Source organism: Phyllopteryx taeniolatus, chromosome 15, assembly GCF_024500385.1.
Source record: "Phyllopteryx taeniolatus isolate TA_2022b chromosome 15, UOR_Ptae_1.2, whole genome shotgun sequence".
NCBI classification, from domain to species: Eukaryota; Metazoa; Chordata; class Actinopteri; order Syngnathiformes; family Syngnathidae; genus Phyllopteryx; species Phyllopteryx taeniolatus.
In genome coordinates this window covers 14956949-14980391 of record NC_084516.1, presented here as the reverse complement: position 1 = coordinate 14980391, position 23443 = coordinate 14956949, and the positions used below count along the sequence as shown (strand labels likewise).

General features: G+C 41.7%; 2 protein-coding genes across 2 annotated transcripts; both read right to left on the bottom strand.

The window, feature by feature from the left end:
* Window positions 1-4402: 4402 nt before the first annotated feature.
* LOC133464993 (zinc finger protein OZF-like) lies at window positions 4403-11729 on the bottom strand. Its single transcript, XM_061747267.1, has 2 exons — window positions 11442-11729; window positions 4403-6678 (listed from the first exon to the last, which is right to left on the bottom strand). Exons 1-2 carry the CDS (start codon window positions 11593-11595, stop codon window positions 5231-5233), a joined length of 1602 nt encoding a protein of 533 aa, XP_061603251.1. The 5' UTR covers window positions 11596-11729; the 3' UTR covers window positions 4403-5230.
* A 2525-nt stretch (window positions 11730-14254) lies between these two features.
* Window positions 14255-20262, bottom strand: LOC133465101 (zinc finger protein OZF-like). The gene is made up of 2 exons (XM_061747551.1): window positions 19822-20262; window positions 14255-17202 (listed from the first exon to the last, which is right to left on the bottom strand). The coding sequence occupies exons 1-2, from the start codon at window positions 19943-19945 to the stop codon at window positions 15926-15928; spliced, it is 1401 nt and encodes a 466-aa protein (XP_061603535.1). The 5' UTR covers window positions 19946-20262; the 3' UTR covers window positions 14255-15925.
* Window positions 20263-23443: the final 3181 nt, after the last annotated feature.

Below are 23443 nucleotides of genomic sequence, written 5' to 3'. Positions count from 1 at the left end.
GCTAGACCGCAGTGTTGACTCCATTCACTTATTTGAAACCTATCTATCTACAGGGTGATTGAAAAGTAACTCCCTATTTCAAAATACTTATTTAATCATATGTTGTAATATTTTTCACAATTTTTTGTGTGTATGTTCCATGACTAAAAGGAGCAAGTCTATTCTACCAAACCAACGACTTTGGAAGAAATTGAAGGGCGAATACGAGAAGTTATGTCTTCCATCCCACAAGAGTTCTTTGTGAAATCAGTTAATGCGGTCCCCAGGCGGCTTGAGAAACTGGTGGCTAATGCTGGCACCCATATCGAATTTGAAATAAAACTCAGTGCAATACACTTTCTTCTCATGTTCATTTCTTGTAAGAATTATAGTTCAGAAATAACTTACAAGTACTTAAAAATAGGGAGTTACTTTTCAATCACCCGGTATCGATCTACAGTGGGGCAAATAAGTATTTAGTCAGCCACCAATTGTGCAAGTTCTCCCACTTAAAAGATGAGAGAGGCCTGTAATTTTCATCATAGGTTTACCTCACCAATGAGAGACAAAATGAGAAAAAAAATCCAGAAAATCACTGTCTGATTTTTAAAGAATTTGTTAGCAAATTATGGTGGGAAGTAAGTATTTGGTCAAGTAGCAAAAGTTCATCTCAATACTTTGTTATATTCCCTTTGTTGGCAATGACAGAGGTCAAACATTTCTTCACAAGGTTTTCACACACTGTTGCTGGTATTTTGGCCCATTCCTCCATGCAGATCTCCTCGAGAGCAGTGATGTTTGGGGGCTGTCGTTGGGCAACAGAGGCTTTCACCTCCCTCCAAAGATTTTCTATGGGGTTGAGATATGGAGACTGGATAGGCCACTGCAGGACCTTGAAATGTTTCTTATGAAGCCACTCCTTCGTTGCCCGCGCGGTGTGTTTGGGATCATTGTCATGCTGAAAGACAGCCACAAATCTTCAATGCCCTTGCTGATGGAAGGAGGTTTTCACTCAAAATCTCACGATACATGGCCCCATTCACTTTCCTTTACACGGATCAGTCGTCCTGGTCCATTTGCGGAAAAACAGACCCAAAGCATGATGTTTCCACCCTCATGCTTCACAGTAGGTATGGTGTTCTTTGGATGCAACTCAGCATTCTTTCTCCTCCAAACACAAGTTGAGTTTTTACCAAAAAGTTTTATTTTGGTTTCATCTGACCAGATGACATTCTCTCAATCCTCTTCTGGATCATCCAAATAATCTCTAGCCAATTTCAGATGGGCCTGGATATGTACTGGCTTAAGCAGGGGGGGCACATCTGGCACTCCAAAACTTGAGTCCCTGGTGGCGTAGCGTGTTACTGATGGTAGAATTTGTTACTTTGGTCCCAGCTCTCTGCAGGTCATTCACTAGGTCCCCCCGTGTGGTTCTGGGATTTTTGCTCACCGTTCTTGTGATCATTCATGGAGCCCCAGATCGAGGGAGATTATCAGTGGTCTTGTATGTCTTCCATTTTCTAATAATTGCTCCCACAGTTGATTCCTTCACACCAAGCTGCTTACCTATTGCAGATTCAGTCTTCCCAGCCTGGTGCAGGTCTACAATTTTGTTTCTGGTGTCCTTTGACAGCTCTTTGGTCTTGGCCATAGCGGAGTTTGGAGTGTGACTGTTTGAGGTTGTGGACAGGTGTCTTTTACACTGATAACAAGTTCAAACGGGTGCCATTTTTACAGATAACGAGTGGATGACAGAGGCGCCTCTTAAAGAAGAAGTTACAGGTCTGTGAGAGCCAGAAATCTTGCTTGTTTGTAGGTGACCAAATACTTATTTTCCACTATAATTTTCTAATAAATTATTTAAAAATCAGACAAAGTGATTTTCTGGATTCCCCCCCCCCCTCATTTTGTCTCTCCGCTGTGAGGTATACTTATGATGAAAATTACAGGCCTCTCTCATCTTTTTAAGTGGGAGAACTTGCACAATTGGTGGCTGACTAAATACTATTTTGCCCCACTCTATCTATCGATAGAAATTAGTGGCTGCACAATTACGCAACACTTCCTACACGGCTTTGTTTGCCACATTCCATTATAGATACACACCCGGCTCTTCTCACAAACATATAGTTGCACTATATGTACACATGTACATATATTACACTTAGTTACGCATAACAACAGTCGCGCAGTATATCAACAGACACCGAGGCGAAGCCAGGATCGGTCCATGACTGCATGACGTCACGATAGGAAGTAGAGTCTCCACAATTGAAGACTATGGCTAGTCAATTGGGGTCTTTTTCATCCGGAGCTGTCCAAGCTGCACATGGAATACCTCAGCGATGAACCAATTCACCAACCTTATATCCTGACTCTGTATTTGTGGTTCAAATAAATTGTTAAACTTTTCATCGGGTCTGATCATTGAAGAATCACCTTGACCAGAGTAACTGAACCAGTGCTTAGAGATCTGCACGGCCGCCAGGATAAACCCGGGCTGCGGCCTTCTTTTGAAACCTCTTACAAAATGGTGCTTTGACCTGGATAACATTCTTCAACTCGATGGTATCCGTCTCTTGGCTCAGTTTCATCAAAAACATGCTCAAATAGCAGTTTTCAGGTTTACTCGAAAATCCAACCACACTCATAAGTGGACGAGAGAGGGAGACTGTTATTTATTGTACTGTACCTGGCTCCTGGATCAACCACGAAGGGCAGGCACGAACAATTCACATTGTCTAAAACTCCCTCTGGATAGTCTTGCTTGTCTAAGGCTGGTCCTCAGCCCCTCTATTGGAGCATCATAAGTTGGTTGGGTGGGTAGTTATTTTGGGCTGGTTGTGCTGTCCCCTGTTAGTTTTGGGGCAGCTGTTGAAACAGGTGCTGGGGAGGGTAGGTAGGTGGCTGATGCCAGTGTTGACCCTGCATGGGTCCTCTCTGGGTCCCAGTCCATCTATGGTGTTTCTCCACTTTCCTCTGTTGAAGCCCCCGAGGCCTCCCGGCCTTTGTTGGGTAGAGTAGGGACATTCATTTGCCCAGTGGTCCATGGCTCCGTATACAAAGCATCCCTGGCTGTATGAAGGCCATTGTCTGTTTGAGGACCATTGTCACGGTCGCTGCCCCCAAGTCGGAGGTCCTTGCTGGACCACCATTTGTGAGGTGTCAGCTGTGGGCTCTTGGGTTGGTAGAGCTTGCTGACCCGCCTTAGTCTTTCGTTTGCTTGAAGTTGTGGTTCGGCTAGTTGCAGTTTGGTTGATCCTGGTTCTCTTTCTTAGTTCTGTTCGGCTTTTAGGTGTTTTGTTAATAAAGTGAGGCACATTTGGCCCATTGCTCATGTGTCTTTTCTTCTAGGTCAATGACATTGATAAGCTGGTTTCTCACTTTGGGGTGTAGGGACTGGATAACGGTCTGCCTAAACAGGACATCAGTGGCATCTCCTCAGGGCCCCATCTGAAGTTCCTATACTGTCGGTTTTGGCAACGTCGGCCATATTCTGTCTCTGTCTCACCTGGTCTGGGTCTGTCAGGGCTCTAAACTAACTGTTGCACTAATAGCACAGGTGCTATTAGTGCTATATAAAAATGATGCGACCAACTGAAAAAGTTGGTCGCACCATTTTTTTAGTTGGTACAGCATGACCATGGCATACCATAGATTGGATTGACATAAATATGATATTTGCAAAATATGTTACTATGAACAGGTTTGTCCCCAACATGCTGTAGTGGACAAAACAATTGAATTTGGAAAAAAACCCAAAAAAAACCAAAGGCTTTACTTTTATTTGATCACTTATTAGACTCAGAGGGGCCAGTTTCCCTCCCCCCCCTGGGAAAACCACTTAATTTTGAGCATTACCACAACCATATGATTGATATACTCTACATTTCAAAATGATTGCATTATGGTGACCACCACCATATAAAAGTATCATTTATGAGTATTCACAGTTCTTTGTAAATTATATACAAGCAAAAAAAAACAATTTACCTATTAAAAACCATAGTCCCAAACAGAACACAGATAAAATCATTATTACTGTATATATATATATACATATACACATATATATATATATATATATATATACATATATACACATATATATATATATATACATATATATACATATATATACATATACATATATATACATATACATATATATACATATACATACACATATACATATATATACATATACATACACATATACACATATATACATATACATACACATATACACATATATATATATATACATATGTATATATATATATATATATATATATACACATATGTATATATATATATATATATATATATACACATATGTATATATATATATATATATATATATACACATATGTATATATATATATATATATATATATATATATATATATATATATGTGTAGCCCTCAAGGCAGTACTCACAAAACCGTTGAACCCTCAGTTCACTGGGGAAAAGAAACCCAAACCGATTGTCGTAGGAACGAGCCCTCAAAACGCTTCAGTAGGCACAGCGACTGGATCCCGTAGCGTCGAAGCGGCAGCCCGGTGGCGTTCAGCAGACAGGACCCGTGACTTTGAAATAGTAAATCCGTTCGCGTTGCCAACAGTCAAAAGTCCGTTCGCCTTGAAAACAGTCCAAAACATCCGTTCGCGTCCAAAAACCAGGTGCAGACCCCCGCGAAAAAAAACTCTCTCCCCGGCGCCGCATCTCCCGCTCTTTTTCCCCACGACCCACCTCCTTCCCCCAATCCCATTGGACCACCACCCCTTCAATCAATCATTAAAACAAAAAAAACCCTGAAATGTTCACAGACCCCTCGGAACGCAGGACACCCCAGTATCCATCCACACAAAGAACCAAACAAACTTTTAACTAGTTTTCAGAACAGCAATTCAAACAAATACAGTTCAACACATTTTAGTCAGTACACTACATATGTATATATATATATATATATACATACATGTATATATATATATATATATATATATACATATATATACATGTATATATATGTATACGTATATATGTATATGACAGCCTTAGGTTGTCTTAGCAGACGTTGTACATGCACCGAGGCTAGATTGGACAGCTCCATCTACAGTAACCTTGGTACATGAACTGACAAAGCTGGCTTGGATAAGAGGTGAAATGTTTTCCAAAACAACCAGAACAGTTCATCTTTGATGGATTAAATGCTGTGAAACTTCTTCTACAACTTTATTTAAAGCTTTATTGATCACTGCTATTTTCACCAGCACACTTGTGTCTCTTAAACTGATCTTTATAAGAGAATCTTTGGCCACAAACTGCACAGGAAAATTTTTTCTCTCTGGTGTGTGTACTTGTGTGCATTGTCAAACTCTGTTTATGAGAGAATCTTTGATCACAAAGTGAGCAGGCAAAGGGTTTCTCTCTCGTGTGCGTTCTAGTGTGTATAATTAATTTAGCTTTTTCAGAGAATCTTTGCCCACAAACTGAGCAGGCAAAAGGTTTCTCACCCGTGTGTGTTCTAGTATGACGTATTAAATTTCTCTTATGAGAAAATCTTTGACCACAAACTGAGCAGGAAAAAGATTTCTCTCCAGTGTGGGTTTTAGTGTGACTTGTTAAGCTTCCCTTCTGAGCGAATCTTTGCCCACAAACTGAGCAGGCAAAAGGTTTCTCACCAGTGTGTGTTCTTGTGTGACGAATTAAGTTTATCTTATTATTGAATCTTTGATCACAAACCGAGCAGGCAAAAGGTTTCTCACCAGTGTGCGTTCTTGCATGTGTTGTTAAATGGTCTCTTCGAGTGAATCTCTGACTACAAACTGTGCAGGCAAATGGTTTTTCATCAGTGTGCATTTTAGTGTGCGTATTCAAACGATCTCTATGAGAGAACCTTTTACCACAATCTGAGCAGGGTAAAGGTTTCTCTCCAGTGCGTGACCTTGTGTGCTTTCTTAAATGTTGGTTTCTAGAGAATGTTTTAGCACAATCTGAGCAGGCAAAAGGTTTTTCACCAGTGTGTATTCTCATGTGTTGTTTCAAATTGCACTTATAAGTAAACATACTCTCACACTGAGAACATTTCCAGCGTTTGTTGTCAGTGTGACCTGTCTTATGATTTTCAGAATGTTCGTCGTCGTCATCATTATCATGAGAGTTTGACGTTGTTTCGGCATTATCTGATAGATGAGCTAAGCAGCTATCTGCTTGTGATCCTCCACGGTGGTCTCCATCACCTTCTGCTGTCATGTGGTGACTTGAGCTGCTGCTTGGAGGCTCTGCCTCTCTGTCCTCCTCACTTTGACCTTCATCTTCACATTTCAAAGGGACAGTAATCGATGGTAACTTGGTGATAGCCTCCTCCTCTTCCTGTTTGATATGGAGGAGCTCTGGCACCTCCCGTTTGATATCGGGGTGCTCTTCGTCCTCGGCTCTCTTGGCTTGTGCCGGGCTCTTGCTCCTCTTCCTGTTTGATGAGAGCGTGGGCGCTTCTTCCTCTTCGAAGTGGTGATGCTCTTCCTCCTCCTCCTCTCTCTTGATGTGGGGGGATTCTGGCTCCTCTTCCTCCTTAATGTCGACGGGCTCCAACTCATCTTCTTCCTTAATGTGGGGGGGCTCTTTGAGCGCCACTTCTTTAATGTGAGGGGACTCTGGCTTCAGTCGCTCAGCAGAAAGATACTCACTGACTTCTGCAAGACAACACAAACACATATGGGCCACATCTCATTTGTTTATCTGTAACCTCCTCAGTCCTCATCCTCGTGGGGGGCAAGGGTTGGGAGAAATGAGACTCCTTGATGTCATCGTCACATGGCAACGGCAATTAAAGATGACATCACGTCATTGACCTGTGTCAAAAATCAATCGTCCGTGTCTAATTTATTACAATCACAACACAAGTCCACGTTATGCTTTTTGTTACACAGGCTCCAACATTAACGGTGGCTCGGTGGCCAGTATGGCACTGTGCCAGGCCACCTTGTACCTTATAGACACTGGCCAAACTGGGCCAGTACAAATTTCATAAATAAATACAATGACTCCAACACATTCTTGCTTTTTACTAGGGGTTGGGCATCAAGTATCAAGAATTGATTAGAATTGGGATTGTTCAAATTGTAAAATTACGGTTCTAAATTTTGATGCCTAGTCCATTGACCGGAAGAAGCCGCCGAACACCAACAAAGAAGAAAACACAGGAAGGGTGTGTGCGTCATGGAACAATGGCCAGCGTGCAGTGGCAATCAAAAGTTTGGCTATCGCGGATAGAAGGTTGGACGACCAATATGGTAAAACACCTCCAAATATATGGAGTAGAATTAACACAATGACAAGTCTTTGATTTGCTGCGCCCACCTTCCTCCGCCGCCTCTGCCTTTGACTCCGACCATCAGCCTAGCACTGCAAGGACTGCACCAAAGCAGAACAGGCGAAGTAAAACAATAAAATGTGTTTCATGCTTTTTATTTTTTGTCCTGATCGACTGTCAGGTGAAGTAGAAAGGACGATCTGTATCCCTTTTATGCCGGAACAGTTTTACTGTGTTATAGTGGACTTTTTAAGCTCCCACTGTGGTTTCTTTGTATTCTGTATTTTGGATATTTATTGAGAATTGCAGTCGTTCAGTCGAACAGAACAACTTTTTTAAAGTGCAGTGACAGGAAAATCAAAGGAGAGTGTGTAAAGGTAACTAAATAATATAAGAAAAGAAGACAACATTATGTGGAATGTACTTTCTGTAAAGACTTTTCTCTGGTATGCTATTTATTAGTGAGGCGCCGAAAGAAAAATTCTTGACTGAAACCAAAAACCAAAACTGGGGAAGCCCAAGGCCGAAAGCTGAAACACGGAAACAAATTAATCAATCAATCAGTCAGTCTTTTATTTGTAAGCGCTTTTCAGACAAAAAAAATACAACACACAGGGCTTTACATTAATTACAATATAAAAATATATCAAAACCACCAATTATTAATTCTAAAACTATGCCTATTAGTAAAATTGTATTTATGGCCTGTGTGTAGTGACGTACTAATACATCCTCCTGTGTGATCGTGTATTATTTTATAGTTGTATCTCCAGAGATGTGTTCATTTACCAGTTATTTTGTTGTTCAAAGTTGGTTACACTCCGCAAATATGCGGTTCCACCCAGACCTACAGTCCCCTCCAAAGGTATTGGAACGGCAAGGTCAATTCCTCTGTTTTTGTTTTATACTGAAGACATTTGGGTCTCAGATCAAAAGATGAATATGAGACAAAAGTTTAGAATTTCACCTTTCATTTCATGGTATTTACATCTAGATTTAAAACAGCTCAGTTATTGCAGTTAATGCAGGTAAGGGTTATGCCACCAAATAAATGTTATTCACGTTAATTGAATCATGTCTGTTCCAATACCTTTGCTCACTTGAAAAGTGAGTGGCTTCAAACAAAATGTGCTCTCTCCTGAGTTATTTAACACAGTGTTCCCCAACCTTCTTTGCACCGCGGACCAGTTTAGAGTAGGCATTTTTCTCACGGACCGGCTGTGGCATGCGTATATATATAGACACACACACACACACACACACACACACACACACACACACACGGTTGCCTCGCTTCTGCTTCCTCCTCCGCTGTTCGTGGCGCGTCCACTGTAGGCGCGATGGAGGAGTGGGAATCGGAGTTGTTGTAGGCAGCCAGACCAGACTGCAGTTCCGTAGCTCCTCATTGAGAGTAGACTTTTAACTCCGTGAAAGTAGTTCTGCCTGTGTCGCGCAGCAACCTATCTGTATCAGAGCGGACTTGGTGCGTGAGAGTTAACTGTTGCGATAAACCTGCATTTTAAGTAGGACTCCTGATATAGTGTTTCGTTCGCGAACGTTTTGTTCAAAAGAACAAATCTTTTCGGGAAACGTAATGAACTGAATTAGTTTATGAAATGATTTTGTTCTTTGAGCACTGCCGCCGTTAGCCAGCCCGCTTGGACCGGAAATAGAAGCGTTCGAGCCGGCTGGGACCGGAAACGGAAGCGTTCTGTGCAGTCTCGACGTGGCAATTGAGACGCGCAGCCGTTGCGGCGAAGAAGATCCGGTCAATTTTAAAAATAAAACACATTGACATGCAAATTTTAATAAAACAGAAATTACATAAATGGGTCATTCTTTCTCTGCGGCCGGTAACAAATGCCTCACGGCACGGTACAGGTCCGCGGACCGGTGGTAGGGGACCACTGATTTAACACATCTAGATGTAAATACCATGAAGGTAAAGCTGGAATTCTAAACTTTTGTCTCATATTCATCTTTTGATCTGAAACTCAAATGTCTTCAGTATACAACAAAAACAAAGGAATTGACCTTGTCGCTCCAGTAATTTTGGAGGGGACTGTATGTGACAATTGTACTGTATCACCAAATGACTTATTTCTGTGTTTGGAGACTCCCCACCACAATAGTTACGCTATTAGCATCATGCTAAGCATGGCTTTCCCATCTTCCCCTTCATGTAAGAATTGTAGCATAGTCTGTGCCACGGAGGCAATAGTTAGTGACTTATAATGCTTTGACACCGGACGCAAAGAGAACTTTCGCCTCTGAGACTCGGTAGCCGGATAGCGTGCACCAAGCAGTCGTATCCGGAAAGCAGGGAGGTTGGGCGACTGTTTAATGTTGATGCACCGTTTTTTTTATTTTTTTATTTTTTTCATTAAGTGTTTATTTCATTGAATTCATTTAAGAAATGTGTACTCAGTGTTACGGCTGGAACGAGTCAGTGTTCAGTGATTCCCATAACAAAATGCGGACGTTCCCTAACATTTGACAGGTCTGCTTTTGATCAATCAGCTATCACCTTTCTGTTTACCTCTGCTGTCCACAGCTTCCGCCACGCAGTTTATTTATCAGTTGATGATGGGGAAACCTGTGCAGGTGCTTTGAGTTTAGTAGATGATTAGTGTGTGACACTCCGTTTAACACATTTATGGCCTGCAACATTTGGGCTGATTTCTTCAGAGTATTCCAATTTTTTAAATTCCTGATTTCGTGGGTTTTATGAACTGGAAGGCAAAATTATGTATGTAAGTAAGTAAATAAATAAATAAATACTTGAAATTGTTTAGATTGTGGGCCTTGAATCTATAATCTATGAAAGTTTAACGTTTTGAATGGAATGATGGAAATAAACCCTTCCATGACATTCACATTTTTGGGAAACGGTCTGTATATACTGTAACAAAGAAGTGGCGAGAGCGCTGTAGCAACCCGCTGTAAGAGACATGCCTATGTATAGCTGACCCAAAACTAAATTTTAAGCACAACAGTGGGGCTGTGTGATAAATTGGAATTTAATCTTGATTTGGATTTTGGCTTCTCACTATCATAAAAACGTGATAATCTAAGCAAAACAATGTGCCGCAGCACCGGTTGTCTATGCACGTTTCTGCGCTGTAAACGCACCCTGTGTTGGTTGAAACAAGCGTGACGCATGTTGTTCTGCCTTCCCTGAGCATGCTTTAAGCTGTTTATTGATTCGTAGGTGTGATTGTGAGTGCGAATGGTTGTTTGTTTATATATGCCCTGCGATTGGCTGGCAACCAGTTCAGGGTGTACCCCACCCCCTGTCCGCAGTTATTTTAGAATTGAAAAATCTCACGGCACACCAACAAACTAAAATGTCACAAAAAGTGGATACATTAATGACTGTATTTACTTCGTGCCATCTAATAGAAGACCATTGATTTGTTCTGTCTGTCACTATGCCTCACTGGCATAACTAGATGCACAAAGATACATTATTGATTGTAAATATAATTTTTTGAGCCATTAAGTACACAAGTATATCCAGTAAATGAACAGGTCATTTAAATAGACATTCCTCCATCTTGTGATCGGATCGTTTTAAACTCATTGATCGGTGATCGGCTCCAAAAATCCTGATCGTGTAAAGCCTAATTTTTAATATTATTTTACTTGTTGTCTAGTTGTTCTTTTAAGTTATATTTAAAGTTTAAGTTGAGGTTACAGTTTTGAAATCAAATAATTTTTATTAATCATGATTTCAATATCAGCCAAAATAATTGTATTATTTTTTCCCCCCCATAATCGACCTACACAACAGCTCATTATTTTATACAGAGACGAGCACAATACCAACGCACTTCTAATACCGCGATATTTTGATACTGACAGTGCAGGTGAAATTTCCTCGATAACCACATTTACAACACTTTACACTCACACGTTATCGCTGCTGTGCATTGTGTTTGTCACAATGCTAAGCGAGCGTGCTTGAAAGCATGGAAGAAAAGGTAGAGGAAGGGTAACATTTCCCACACCTTACGCTTTATATATATTTTTTAACATTGTGTCGTCGTCGTCCAGGGACATTGAGGGGAAAAAAAAAAAAAGTAATACGCATTCAATTCAGAATGCATTTCCTAAACAAGTGAGAGGAATATGCGAACAAACCTGATCGGTGTAACACTACTCGAAGCTGCGGCTTGAAAACGGTTTCCAGTAGTTGACGTTGTCGCTCGTTCTGCTCTTTTGTTCCACAAAGTTCAACCTCGTAGTCTGGTGTCCTTCTTGCACGCATTTTCACACGACGCTCACAACACTTCATACTCTCACACTTGATCCTTGCGTCACGGCGAGTCGCTCACAAACGCGTCCCAATTTGTTGAAGGCTAAATTAAGCTAGGCTAAATTAAGCGAGGCCAAGCTGCGGAAGTAAATCTATTGGTGGTTACCAAACGGCACATTATCGCCACCAGCTGGACTGGAGTGTGCAACGGGAGCTTAGACACTAACTAACTATTTTATCTAAATCGGTTTCACTCAGGAATTTATTAATGCCATACTTTGATTTACCTACTGATTCTCTTAAAGCTCTGTCAATGTAAAGTTGTGGTATTTAGCCTTCTCTGGTGATGAATAAGATTCTTCCTCTGGTTATTGTATTTCTTGCAGTGAACTACTACATGTTCAAGTGTTTCTAGGTGGTTATAGTGTGTGCAGTTTCAAGTTGGGTGCTTGCTTATTTTGTGTAATGTGTAATTAAGACCTTTATGACCTATTCTCAGACACGTTATCATATTTTGCTCTGTGCATTTGAGGCCCACTTTCCACCCATCACCCCCATGCCTCTGTATTTAATACAAATCAGTACCAGTCCCGGCGGCACGGTGGACGACTGGTTAGAGCGTCAGCCTCACAGTTCTGAGGACCCGGGATTAATTTATTGAAGCAAATTTCCGATGAAAGTAAAGTGTGCCTTTCTTTCGGGAATCAAGGTCCAAGGTTTTGGAGGAAGACGGGTGAAGAATAGAACCCAAGCTGCTTGAGCTCCAGTGTGAAATATCCACAGACAGTCATAATTTGGGGTGCAATGTCCAGTGTAGGTGTTGCTAAACTCTGCTTTCTTAAATCCAAGGTCACCGCAACAGTCTACCAGAATGTTTTAGAGGACTTCATGATTCCTTCTGCTGAGGATCTCTATGGAGTATGCAGATTTAATCTTCCAGCAGGACCTGGCCCCTGCCCCGCCAGAAGCATCCAAACCTGGTTTGACGCCCATGCCATCACAGTGCTTGACTGGCCAGCCAACTCGCTGGATCTAAACCCCATTGAGAATCTATGGGGTATTATCAAGAGGAAAATGAGGGGCACCAGACTCAAAAACAAAGAACTGAACAAGAACAAGCATCAAGGAAATCTGGGCTTCCATAACTTCCAGGCAATGCCATAGGTTGATTGCCTCACTGCTTTAATCACTTAGGCAGTGATTAAACCAAAGGGATTCCTAATAAAGTATTGATTAACATTTCATTTTGAAAGTACCATATTTTAATTGATTTCATGTGACCCTAATTTCTTTTTTTCCATACAAAAACTGATTAGTAAATGGTGATTTCTCCAGTATTCACATTTTTTTAATTCCTGATTTCGTGGGTTTTATGAGCTCAAAGCCCAAATTATGTAAAAAATAACCAAATACTTGAAATTGTTTACATTTTGGGCCCTGAAGCTATAATCTATGGAAGTTTAACTTTTTGAATGGTATTATGGAAATAAACTTTTCCATGATATTCAAAATATTTGGAAAGGGTCTGTACATATATACATTTACATATATTGAACACTTAAAGTTCTGGATAGTGAAGGCAATAGTGGTGCCCGTAGTGATCAGTGCACTGAGGATGGCTCCAGCTTAGACCAGGAACAAGATCTCAGTCCAGAAGAGCGTAATACTGGGAACAGCTAAAACCTTGCGTAGAACCCTCAAGCTCCCAGGTCTCTGGTAGAGGAGCTGTGCTTCAAAGAGATACTGCCCGGGAGGCGGAGAATAATAATAATAAAAAAGTATATATATATATATATATATATATATATATATATATATTTATTTTTTGTTTGTTTTGTTAGTTAGGCCCCCTCTTCTCAAATTCTTTTATTTTTGCCCTGTCTCTTCCTTATTGATATGTCATGAACACTGTCCTTATATATATATATATATATATATACACACACACACATATACATACATACACACACGAATATATATATATATATATTTTTGAGATGCTGGATGTCTGCAAAGATAATGACCTGCCCACATTACTTTATCTTCAAACATTTGTTTCAGCTATTCTCTGTCAGAACAAGTCATTATTTCCCCAACACTAACAAACTGGATGATTTAAGGTAGCATACACAATCAATTCACGTAATTACGAAACACATGTGGGAACACATTTTGATAGAATAAGCCTGAGACAAATGCCAGCTATCTTTAGTTTGAAAAAGTTTCTTTCCCACGAGGCGGTGGGAAACTGGTTAGAGCGTCTGCCTCACAGTTCTGAGGACTGGGGTTCAATCCCCGGTCCCGCCTGTGTGGAGTTTGCATGTTCTCCCTGTGCCTTTGTGGGTTTTCTCTGGGCACTCTGGTTTCTTCCCCAAAAACATGCATGGTAGGCTAATTGAAGACTCTAAATTGCCCGTAGGTGTGAATGTGAGTGCGAATGATTGTTTATATGTGCCCTGCGATTGTCTGGCAATCAGTTCAGGGTGTACCCTGCCTCCTGCCCGATGATAGGCTCCAGCGCTCCTGTGACCCTTGTGAGGATAAGTGGCTCAGATAATGACTGGATGGATGGATCTTTCCCACGTGCCAAATTTTCTAAACAGATATCATTCACTGCCATTGACGGCTTTTGAAGTCAAACATCCATGTTTAACTGGGAGGGCTGGCATTGAATTAAACTCCAAAGCACTCTCTGTAGGACAATTAAAAATCCTTTATTGTAATGGCTTATTCATCTTCAAAAACTCTGATACATTTCGGCATGCAAGTCTTCATCATGGTTAACAGTTTTCAAGTAGGAAAAGACGCATTATTATGAATTCCACTGGAGTTCTAGGGTGGACACACCCCGCTGCAATATGAGTGGCTGCTGCATCGCAGCAAAGTCAGGCTACGCAGATGTAACGAGATGACAATTCCAAATATGCAAAAAAATAAACACAATCAGGTTTGTTATGGTTAGGGCGGGTTAAGGTTAGTGGGATTCATAACGGCAGCCAATCATAAAGGCAGCCAATCAAATTGCAGCGGTGCGTATCTGTTTAAAACTCCAGTGTGATTCATCACGTGGAAAAGACTACCTTTAAAAGCGAACAAACCACAAGTGTTTTAGTACTATACAACGACAACTAGACACTAACCACTTAAACAGAAATTTTGTGATAGATAGTGTAGGTTATTTAACATCAGTGTCATAATTAGTTTCAATATTAAACATCAAAATTTGAGCCCTGGAGCGGCATGATAAGGAGGAACGGTCCAGAACGGGAGCAGTGTTCTGTTATTGGACCTCTGTGCTTGTTGCGAACTGTCCTTAATAAAAATCATGTTCAACCATAAGGGTGTCCATACTTGGCCCCAGGACTGTCTAAACCGCAGTTCGATGATTTCCCCGGACTTGCGGCGGCATTTCATGTCTTGAAATATCTATATAAATATTTTTATGATTATTTTTTTTTTTTCTGGTTGTGGAACAGTGGACCAGCCATACCCCTCAGCAGGGTCCTGGAAGGTGCATGGAGTTCACCCAACTTGTCCAAATGTGCTTTGCGGACTTGGAGAAGACATTTGAATGTGTATCAGCATTGCCAACTTTAGGTCTGATTTGTTTCCAATTTGGGCTGGACTCCACCAGTACTGCCCTTAGTGATCAATTCTGTTGGTTACCTTTATGGACAGAATTCCTAGGCGCAGCAGAGGAATTGAGGATGTCCAGTATGGTGGCCTTGGTAGTATGTCTCTGCTTTTCACAGACAATGTGGGCCCATTGTTCTTATCAAGCAACGATAAACTCTTGAAATAGTATGAAGCAGTTGGGATGAAAATACGCATCTTCAAATATGAGGCCATGATTCTCAGTCAAAAAAAGGTGCAGTGACCTCCAGGGACGAGATCCTGGCCCAAGTGGAGGACTTCAAGTATCTGCAGATCTTTTTTACAAATGAGGGAAGACTGGAGCGGGAGATCAACAGGCGAGCTGTGGCTCGAGTATCTAGTAAAAATGGCACCTGGACACCTTGGGACGACTTTTCAGGCTGGCCTGAGAATAGCTCAGAATCTCCCCGGAAGTACTGGATGAAGTGGCTGGGGAGAGGGAAATCTGGACTCGCTGCTCAGGCTGGTGACCCGCAACCCAAACCCAAATAAACTTATTAAAATGGATGGATTGGACAGTGAAATTTAATTTCCAGCTTCATTGATCATTGCTATTCTCACCAGCACACTTGTGTCTCTTAGTGTTATCCTTATGAAAGAATATTTGACCACAAAGTGACCAGCAAAAACGTTTCTCCCCAGTGTGCATTCAAATGTTTTAAAGCTTCCCTAATCAGGAGAACTTTGATCACAAAGAGGGCAGTCTAAATGTTTTTCATTCACCAGTGTGGGTTTTTGTGTGCTGTATTACGCTTCCCTTACAAGGGAATTTTTGACCACAAACTGAACAGGCAAAAAGTATTTTACCAGGGTGGGTTCTTGTGTGGGCTCTTAAATGTCTCTCATGAGTGAATCTTTGACCACAAACTAAGCATGAAAACCGTTTATCTCCAGTGTGTGTTGTTTCGTGCGTTTTTAAGCTTCGACTATGAGTAAATCTTTGATCACAAACTGAGCAGGCAAAAGGTTTTTCACCTGTGTGTATTCTAATGTGTATTTTTAAGTTGTGCTTTTGAGAGAATATTTTACCACAAACAGAGCAGGCAAAAGTGTGTATTTTTTTGTGTATTCTTAAGTTTTGCTTTTCAGAGAATATTTGACCGCAATCTGGGCAGGCAAAAGATTTCTTACCAGAGTGTGTCCTTGTATGTATTCTTAGATTTCCCTTTTCAGAGAATCTTTTACCACAAACTGAGCAGATAAAAGGTTTCTCTCCGGTGTGTGTTCGTGCATGTACTTTCAAGCTTCCCTTCTGAGCGAATCTTTTATCACAAACTGAGCAGGCAAAAGGTTTTTCACCAGTGTGTGTTCTTGTGTGTGTCGTCAAAAAGGTCCTTTGAGAGAATCTTTTTCCGCAAACTGTGCAGGCAAAAGGTTTCTCTCCAGTGTGTATTCTCATGTGTCGTTTCAAATCCCATTTATAAGCTAAAGTTTTCCCACACAGAGAACATTCCCAACGTTTGTTGTCACGGTGACCTGTATTATGACCTTCTGACTGTTCTTCATCATCATCATCAGTGTCCGGAGAGAATGCCGTTGTGTCGTCACAATCTGATAGTGGAGCGATGAGGTTGTCTGCTTGTGATGGTCCACAGTGGTCTCCATCATCTGTTGTCATGTGTTGACTTGAGGTGCTGCTTGGAGGCGCCGCCACTCTATTGTCCTCACGTTGACTTTCATTTTCACTCTTCAAAGGTACACTAATAAATGGCAACTCGGTGATAGCCTCCTCCTCTTCCTGTTTGATGTGGAGGAGCTCTGGTACCTCCTGTTTGATGTGGGGGTGCACTTCCTCCTCTTTGAAGTAAGAGTGCTCTTCCTCATCCTTCTCTCTCTTGATGTGAGGGGATTCTGGCTCCTCTTCCTCCTTAACATCACTATGCTCCAACCCCTCTTCTTCCTTAATGTTGGGGGGCTCTTCTACCTCCACTTCCTCTTTAATGTGAGGGGACTCTGACTTCAGTTGTTCAGGACAAAGATATTCACTGACGTCTGCAAGACACAAGAAGACAAACATACATTGGTCAAACCTCATTTGTTTATGTACAATTTCCTGTGTCCTTGCTCTTCTGATTAACAGCTAGCTCCTTCCACCAGAGATCCCATTGAGGAGACAAGGAGAACAACATGGAAGCTATGAGCGAGGGAGAGGGGAATGTTTTGCATGGCGACAGCAATTAAAGATGATGTTACGTCATTGCCGCAGATAAGCGACCTCCACGGACATGTATGTGGATGTGCGGCGACGAGTGGCGTAACGCATGAGCACTAATGTAGATCAGTTTCTAGTTGGATCGATGGACTTTTAAGTCATGTATTGAACACCGGGAGAACAGTAAGACACCTTCATTGTTATGTGACAGTGTGTGACAGAAGTCACACAAGCACAAACAAATCGGACTGCGTGTACCTGCCCTGCCCACTGTAGCTGCGCGTGGTCAAGCACGTCGTTGAGGTGTCGTCGGGGCATCTTTATGGCCGCTGTCCTCCTCTCCTCCAGCTGCTGGTGGAATCGTGAGCAAAAAGGAATCGATATCTTCTGCGGCCTCCCGGCCTGGCAGGTTAGCACATCTGCCTCACAGTTCTGAGGACCTGGGTTCAAATCTGTGTGGACTTTGCATGTTCTCTCTTTTCTCTAGGTACTCCGGTTTCCTCCCACATTCCAAAAACATGCATGGTAGGTTAATTAAAGACTCTAAATTGTCCATAGGTGTGAATGGTTTGGCTGGCAACCCCGCCTCCAGCCCGAAGTCAACTGAGGTAAGCACCAGCACACCCGCGACCCTAGTGAGGATAAGCGGTTCAGAAAATGGATGGATGGATGGTTTTAATGAAATAAAGAACAAATATGCTCCTCACAAAAAAAAAAACATGTGTGGAGAAAACCGATTGAACCCCGGTCCTCAGAACTGTGAGGCAGACGCTCTAACCAGTCGGCCACCGAAAAATAAGAAGTCATTTCAACTAATTAATGGTGTATGCTAAAGGGGGAAACTATAAAACCTGGCAATGCAGCTTGCATTGTTTACATTTACAACACCGTCACATTTGACCGTAGGTCGTGTTCGTTGTAGCTCGGTTACAGTACATTAGCTTCACTAGCTGGCTAGCGTAAGATGCAGGCAGAAAATTGATCGATTTCTGATTGAAAAGGGCAAAAACCAACACCAGACAGGCAGACAAACAACATTGTAACAGGTAGTGAGGAAAAAAATGCTTAAGAAGCAGCAAACCAAAGTCAGCATGAAGATGGAGGAGAGGTGACAAGCAGGCAAAGGTCAAGTGTTCACAGTAAAAAGTGGAAGTTATGAGGCACGGTGAGCACAGGAAGTTTCAAGAGAATTTGACAGATATTCTTATTTCGTCTTACTGACATAAACCCTATCTAGCTGGCATCTGTTTTATGCAAGTATACACGCGCACACAGGCACGTTTCAATAAATTAGAATAGTGCCAAAAGCTTAATTTAGTCAGGTAGTTCAATTTAAAAAAGTGAAACTCATATTATAGAGATGCACTACACACAATCAGAGTGAAATATCCAACCATCCATTTTCTATACCGCTTATCCTCACAAGGGTCGCAGGTGTGCTGGAGCCTATCCCAGCTATCTTCGGGCGAGAGGCGGTGTACACCCGGAACTGGTCGACAGCCAATCGCAGGGCACATAGAAACAAACAGCGATTTCCACTCACATTCACAAATACGGGCAATTTAGAGTCTTCCATCAACCTACCACGCCTGTTTTCGGGATGTGGGAGGAAACCGGACTACCCGGAGAAAACCCATGCAGTCACGGAGAGAATATGCAAACTCCACAAAGGCAAGGCCGGGATTTGAACCCGGGTCCTCAGAACTGTGAGGCAGATGTGCTAACCAGTCGTCCACCAGAGTGAAATATTTCATGATTTTTAAAAAAATATATATAAGCTATGTGTAATTTGGATGATTATATTTTACATCAAATTAAATCCCAAAATTCACCATCTCTTGTAACTGTAATATAACATAACAAACAATGAATGGAAATTATTTTTATGTAGCAATAAAGAAGGAATTTGGCCTCTAAAAAAATATTTTCCCTAGAGTTTAATGAATCTATTATGTATGAGAACTGAACAAAATGAACTTTTCTACCATATTCTGATGTCTAGAGCTGTGCATCTATATTTTTTACACAGTATTGTACCTTTGTTAAACCTATCCAAAAATGTTGAGAAGCAATTTCGCAGTCTTTGTTAGTTGCTTGTGAAATTTTGTGCTTGTGCAGTACGTTCGCTCACATCCTTTCGTCATTTCTTGTGCCTAATAGGACATTTTTTTTGTTTTTTAAGAATAAATACGAATAATAGCTAATATTGCAAAACATGATCCTATAAAGTTATGCGTCTAAACATTAGCACCGATAGGTTGAACTTGCCTAAAGCCATGAAGCGAAATTCAAAGCTTTCGATGAGCTTCGTGTTTCTTTAGAATGCGGTAACCCGATGACTCCCGGACGTCCGTTAATTGAACAGTCCTTTTGCCAAGCCACACACCACGTGACCACTTGGCGACAACACGGCGAACGATCACAGAAAAAGAAAGCTTTGCCATAATGTTCGAACAAACCTGCTGTGCATAACCCCATTCGAGGCTTCTTGAAAACACCGTCCAACGGTTGACGTTGTCGCTCGTCCTCCTCTTTTGTTCCACCAAGTTCCTCCTCGTACTCCGTTGTCCTTCTTGTCCACATTTTCACATGATAATTACAACACTTTACGATCACACTTGATCTTTGCGTCGCGATGTGTTAATAATAACAAACGCGACTCTTTCTTAGCTGCTAGCAAGCTAAGCTACCCTAGACCGAGACGACTTAAATCTGACACGAAGATTTAACGAATTATGTTTTACTCCAGTTAATTAGTGGGCGAGACTTATGTATATTCGATACAACGGAAGAATTAGTGAAGAGAGTGCTTCACAAATATGAATAGAAGCTAGCTACGCCAGCTCGCTACACTAGGTCGGCTATGAGACACATAGATATGAACACAAGAAGAGATAGTACCCGGATGGCTTATCGACATGTCTACGTGCGGCCATGTTGCAGAGGTTGTCGTTCCTATAGAAGGCAATGCCTGGACATTGAAATTAAGGCGTAACTTGCTCATTTTTAACGGACTTTAATGAGGGGTACTGTTTTGTCAGCTCCAAAGCTTATTTTATCAATACACAACATTTGAAAAAAAAAAAAGCACAAAATATATTTCTACATGTGAAAGGGATTCCCAGTTCTTCTGTTGTAATTGTACGGCGTTTTATGCAACAGTATGCAGCACAATGTACTGGTATCCTTGGTGTTTTCTTGCCGTCGTCTCGTCCACACATGGAATGCGCTGACGACTTTGACATCCCCAGTTTAGCGTCGCCTTCCGCACGGACCTCAAAATGGGCGTGTCGAATCTACAGACACATATCTATGATGGGACGTGCCTACGTGGCGGCCATGTTGGCGTGGCCAACGTTACCATCAAAGGTGATGCATGGACATTGAAAATAAGTCATAACGTGTTCATTTCTCAACCGATTTTCATGAAGTTTACCTTATTGTCCGAATCAAAGCATGTCCTAATAATACAGAATATTTGAAAAACAGAACCAAAATATTCTTACGTATGAAAGCTTATTCCCAGTTCCTTTGTTGTGATTGTACAGCATTTATGTGCAGGGTTAGTAGGGTTATTTATTTTAAAATGTATTTGTAATGTATACAGTTACTAGTTACCTGTTAAAAAATGTAGTCAGTAACATGAGACACAATATTAAAGTAACTTGATTACTTCCAATTACTTTTGGATTACTCCACCACCAAATATGACAAAAGAAATTCAATATCACTAAAATATATATTGATATATATTTTCCATCTTGTTCTGTAAATGTTTAGTATGGATGTTTTTGGAATATGGGAGCACCTGGGATTCAAATCCAAAACCTCATAACTGTGAGATAGACGTGCTTACCTCTTGTTCACCATGCTGCCTAGCTTAAAAACAAAGTTTTAAAACTCTATCCACATGACTCAGTGTGTTTTATACCGGGTGAAATGAAAGAAAAAGAGGACTAATCGATTGGCTGGCGACCAGTTCAGGGTGTACCCGCCTCTCGCCCGAAGATAGCTGGGATAGGCTCCAGCATGCCCACGACCCTAGTGAGGATAAGCAGTACAGAAAATGGATGGATGGATATATTTATGAGGGCAACCTTTGCAGTTAGGGGTAGTTTAACCCCTCTCCTCACTGACACGCACACACACACACACACACACACACACACATTGTTGACATTTTTGCAGATTTATTAAAAAGAAAAACTGAAATATCACATAGACATAAGTATTCAGACTCTTTGCTGTGACACTCGTATATTTAACTCAGGAGTTGTCCATTTCTTCTGATCATCCTTGAGATGGTTCTACACCTTCATTTGAATCCAGCTGTGTTTGATTATACTGATTGGACTTGATTAGGATAGCCACACCCCTGTCTATATAAGACCTTACAGCTCACAGTGCATGTCAGAGCAAATGAGAATCATGAGGACAAAGGAACTGCCTGAACAGCTCAGAGACAGAACTGTGGCAAGGCACAGATCTGGCCAAGGTTCCTAAAACATTTCTGCTGCACTTAAGGTTCCTAAGAGCACAGTGGCCTCCATAATCCTTAAATGGAAGACGTTTGGGACGACCAGAACCCTTCCTAGAGCTGGCCGTCCGGCCAAACTGAGCAATCGCGGGAGAAGAGCCTTGGTGAGAGAGGTAAAAAAGAACCCAAATATCACTGTGGCTGAGCTCCTGAGATGCAGTCGGGAGGTGGGAGAAAGTTTTAGAAAGTCAACCATCACTGCAGCCCTCCACCAGTCGGGGCTTTATGGCAGAGTGGTCCGACGGGAGCCTCTCCTCAGTGCAAGACGCATGAAAGCCCGCATGGAGTTTGCTAAAAAACACCTGAAGGACTCCAAGATGGTGAGAAATAAGATTTCCTGGTCTGATGAGACCGAGATAGAACTTTTTGGTCTTAATTCTAAGCCGTATGTGTGGAGAAAACCAGGCACTGCTCATCACCTGTCCAATACAGTCCCCACAGTGAAGCATGGTTGTGGCAGCATCATGCTGTGGGGGTGTTTTTCAGATGCAGGGACAGGACGACAGGTTGCAATTGAAGGAAAGATGAATGCGGTCAAGTACAGGGATATCCGGGATGAAAACCTTCCCCAGAGTGCTCAGGATGTCAGACTTGACCGAAGGTTCACCTTCCAACAAGACAATGACCCTAAACACACAGCTAAAATACCAAACGAGTGGCGTCAGAACAACTCCGTGATTGTTCTTTAATGGCCCAGCCAGAACGCTGACTTAAACCCAATCGAACATCTCTGGAGAGATCTGAAAATGGCTGTCCACCAACGTTCACCATCCAACCTGACAGAACTGGAGAAGATCTGAAAGGAGGAATGGCAGAGGATCCCCAAATCCAGGTGTGAAAAACTTGCATCATTCTCAAAAAGACTCATGGCTGTATTAGCTCAAAAGGGTGCTTCTACTAAATACTGAAGAGAGGGTCTGAATACTTGTGGCTGTGTGATATTTCAGTTTTTCTTTTTTAATAAATCTGCAAAAATGTCAAGTTTTTCTTCTGTCAATATAGGGTGCTGTGTGTACATTTAATGAGGGGAAACGATGAACTTAAATGCAATATAACAGAGAGTGAAACATTTAAGGGGTTTGTGACTACTTTCCATACCCACTGTATGTGCCCTGCGATTGGCTGGCGACCAGTTCAGGGTGTACCAGGCCTCTTGCCTGAGGATAGCTGGGACAGCCCACGACCCTAGTGAGGATAAACAGTTCAGAAAATGGATGGATGGATGGATGGATTACATAAACCCCTTGGATGTATTCCGTTACTCCCCAAACCAGATTATGTGCAACAGCACAATGTGCAGGCATCCTTGTAATTTAGTTTTTTGTACCGTCCACAAACATGGAATGCGCCGACATTTTCCCTGCTGCCGAAGTTGATTTGCACCGGAAAATCATCTGGCCTCTTTCAAAAAATAAATCTTGAAACCTTTATGCAACCTTTCCTTAAACTTTGTTGCAATACGTCATCTGGTCAAGGAGATCGGTTTACATAAGGATGATGTGGTGTGGCGACCCGGAACGGGACAAACCGAAAGGAAAAGCAGA

Bases quoted from the DNA above. Each gene is read 5' to 3' on its own strand.
- LOC133465101 (XM_061747551.1), bottom strand. From the start codon at position 19,945: ATGTGGACAAGAAGGACAACGGAGTACGAGGAGGAACTTGGTGGAACA. The intron at 17,203-19,821 runs GTTTGTTCGAAC...TGTGTCTTGCAG, and splicing joins AATGGGGTTATGCACAGCAG to ACGTCAGTGAATATCTTTGT.
- LOC133464993 (XM_061747267.1), bottom strand. From the start codon at position 11,595: ATGAAGTGTTGTGAGCGTCGTGTGAAAATGCGTGCAAGAAGGACACCA. The intron at 6,679-11,441 runs GTTTGTTCGCAT...GTTGTCTTGCAG, and splicing joins AGTAGTGTTACACCGATCAG to AAGTCAGTGAGTATCTTTCT.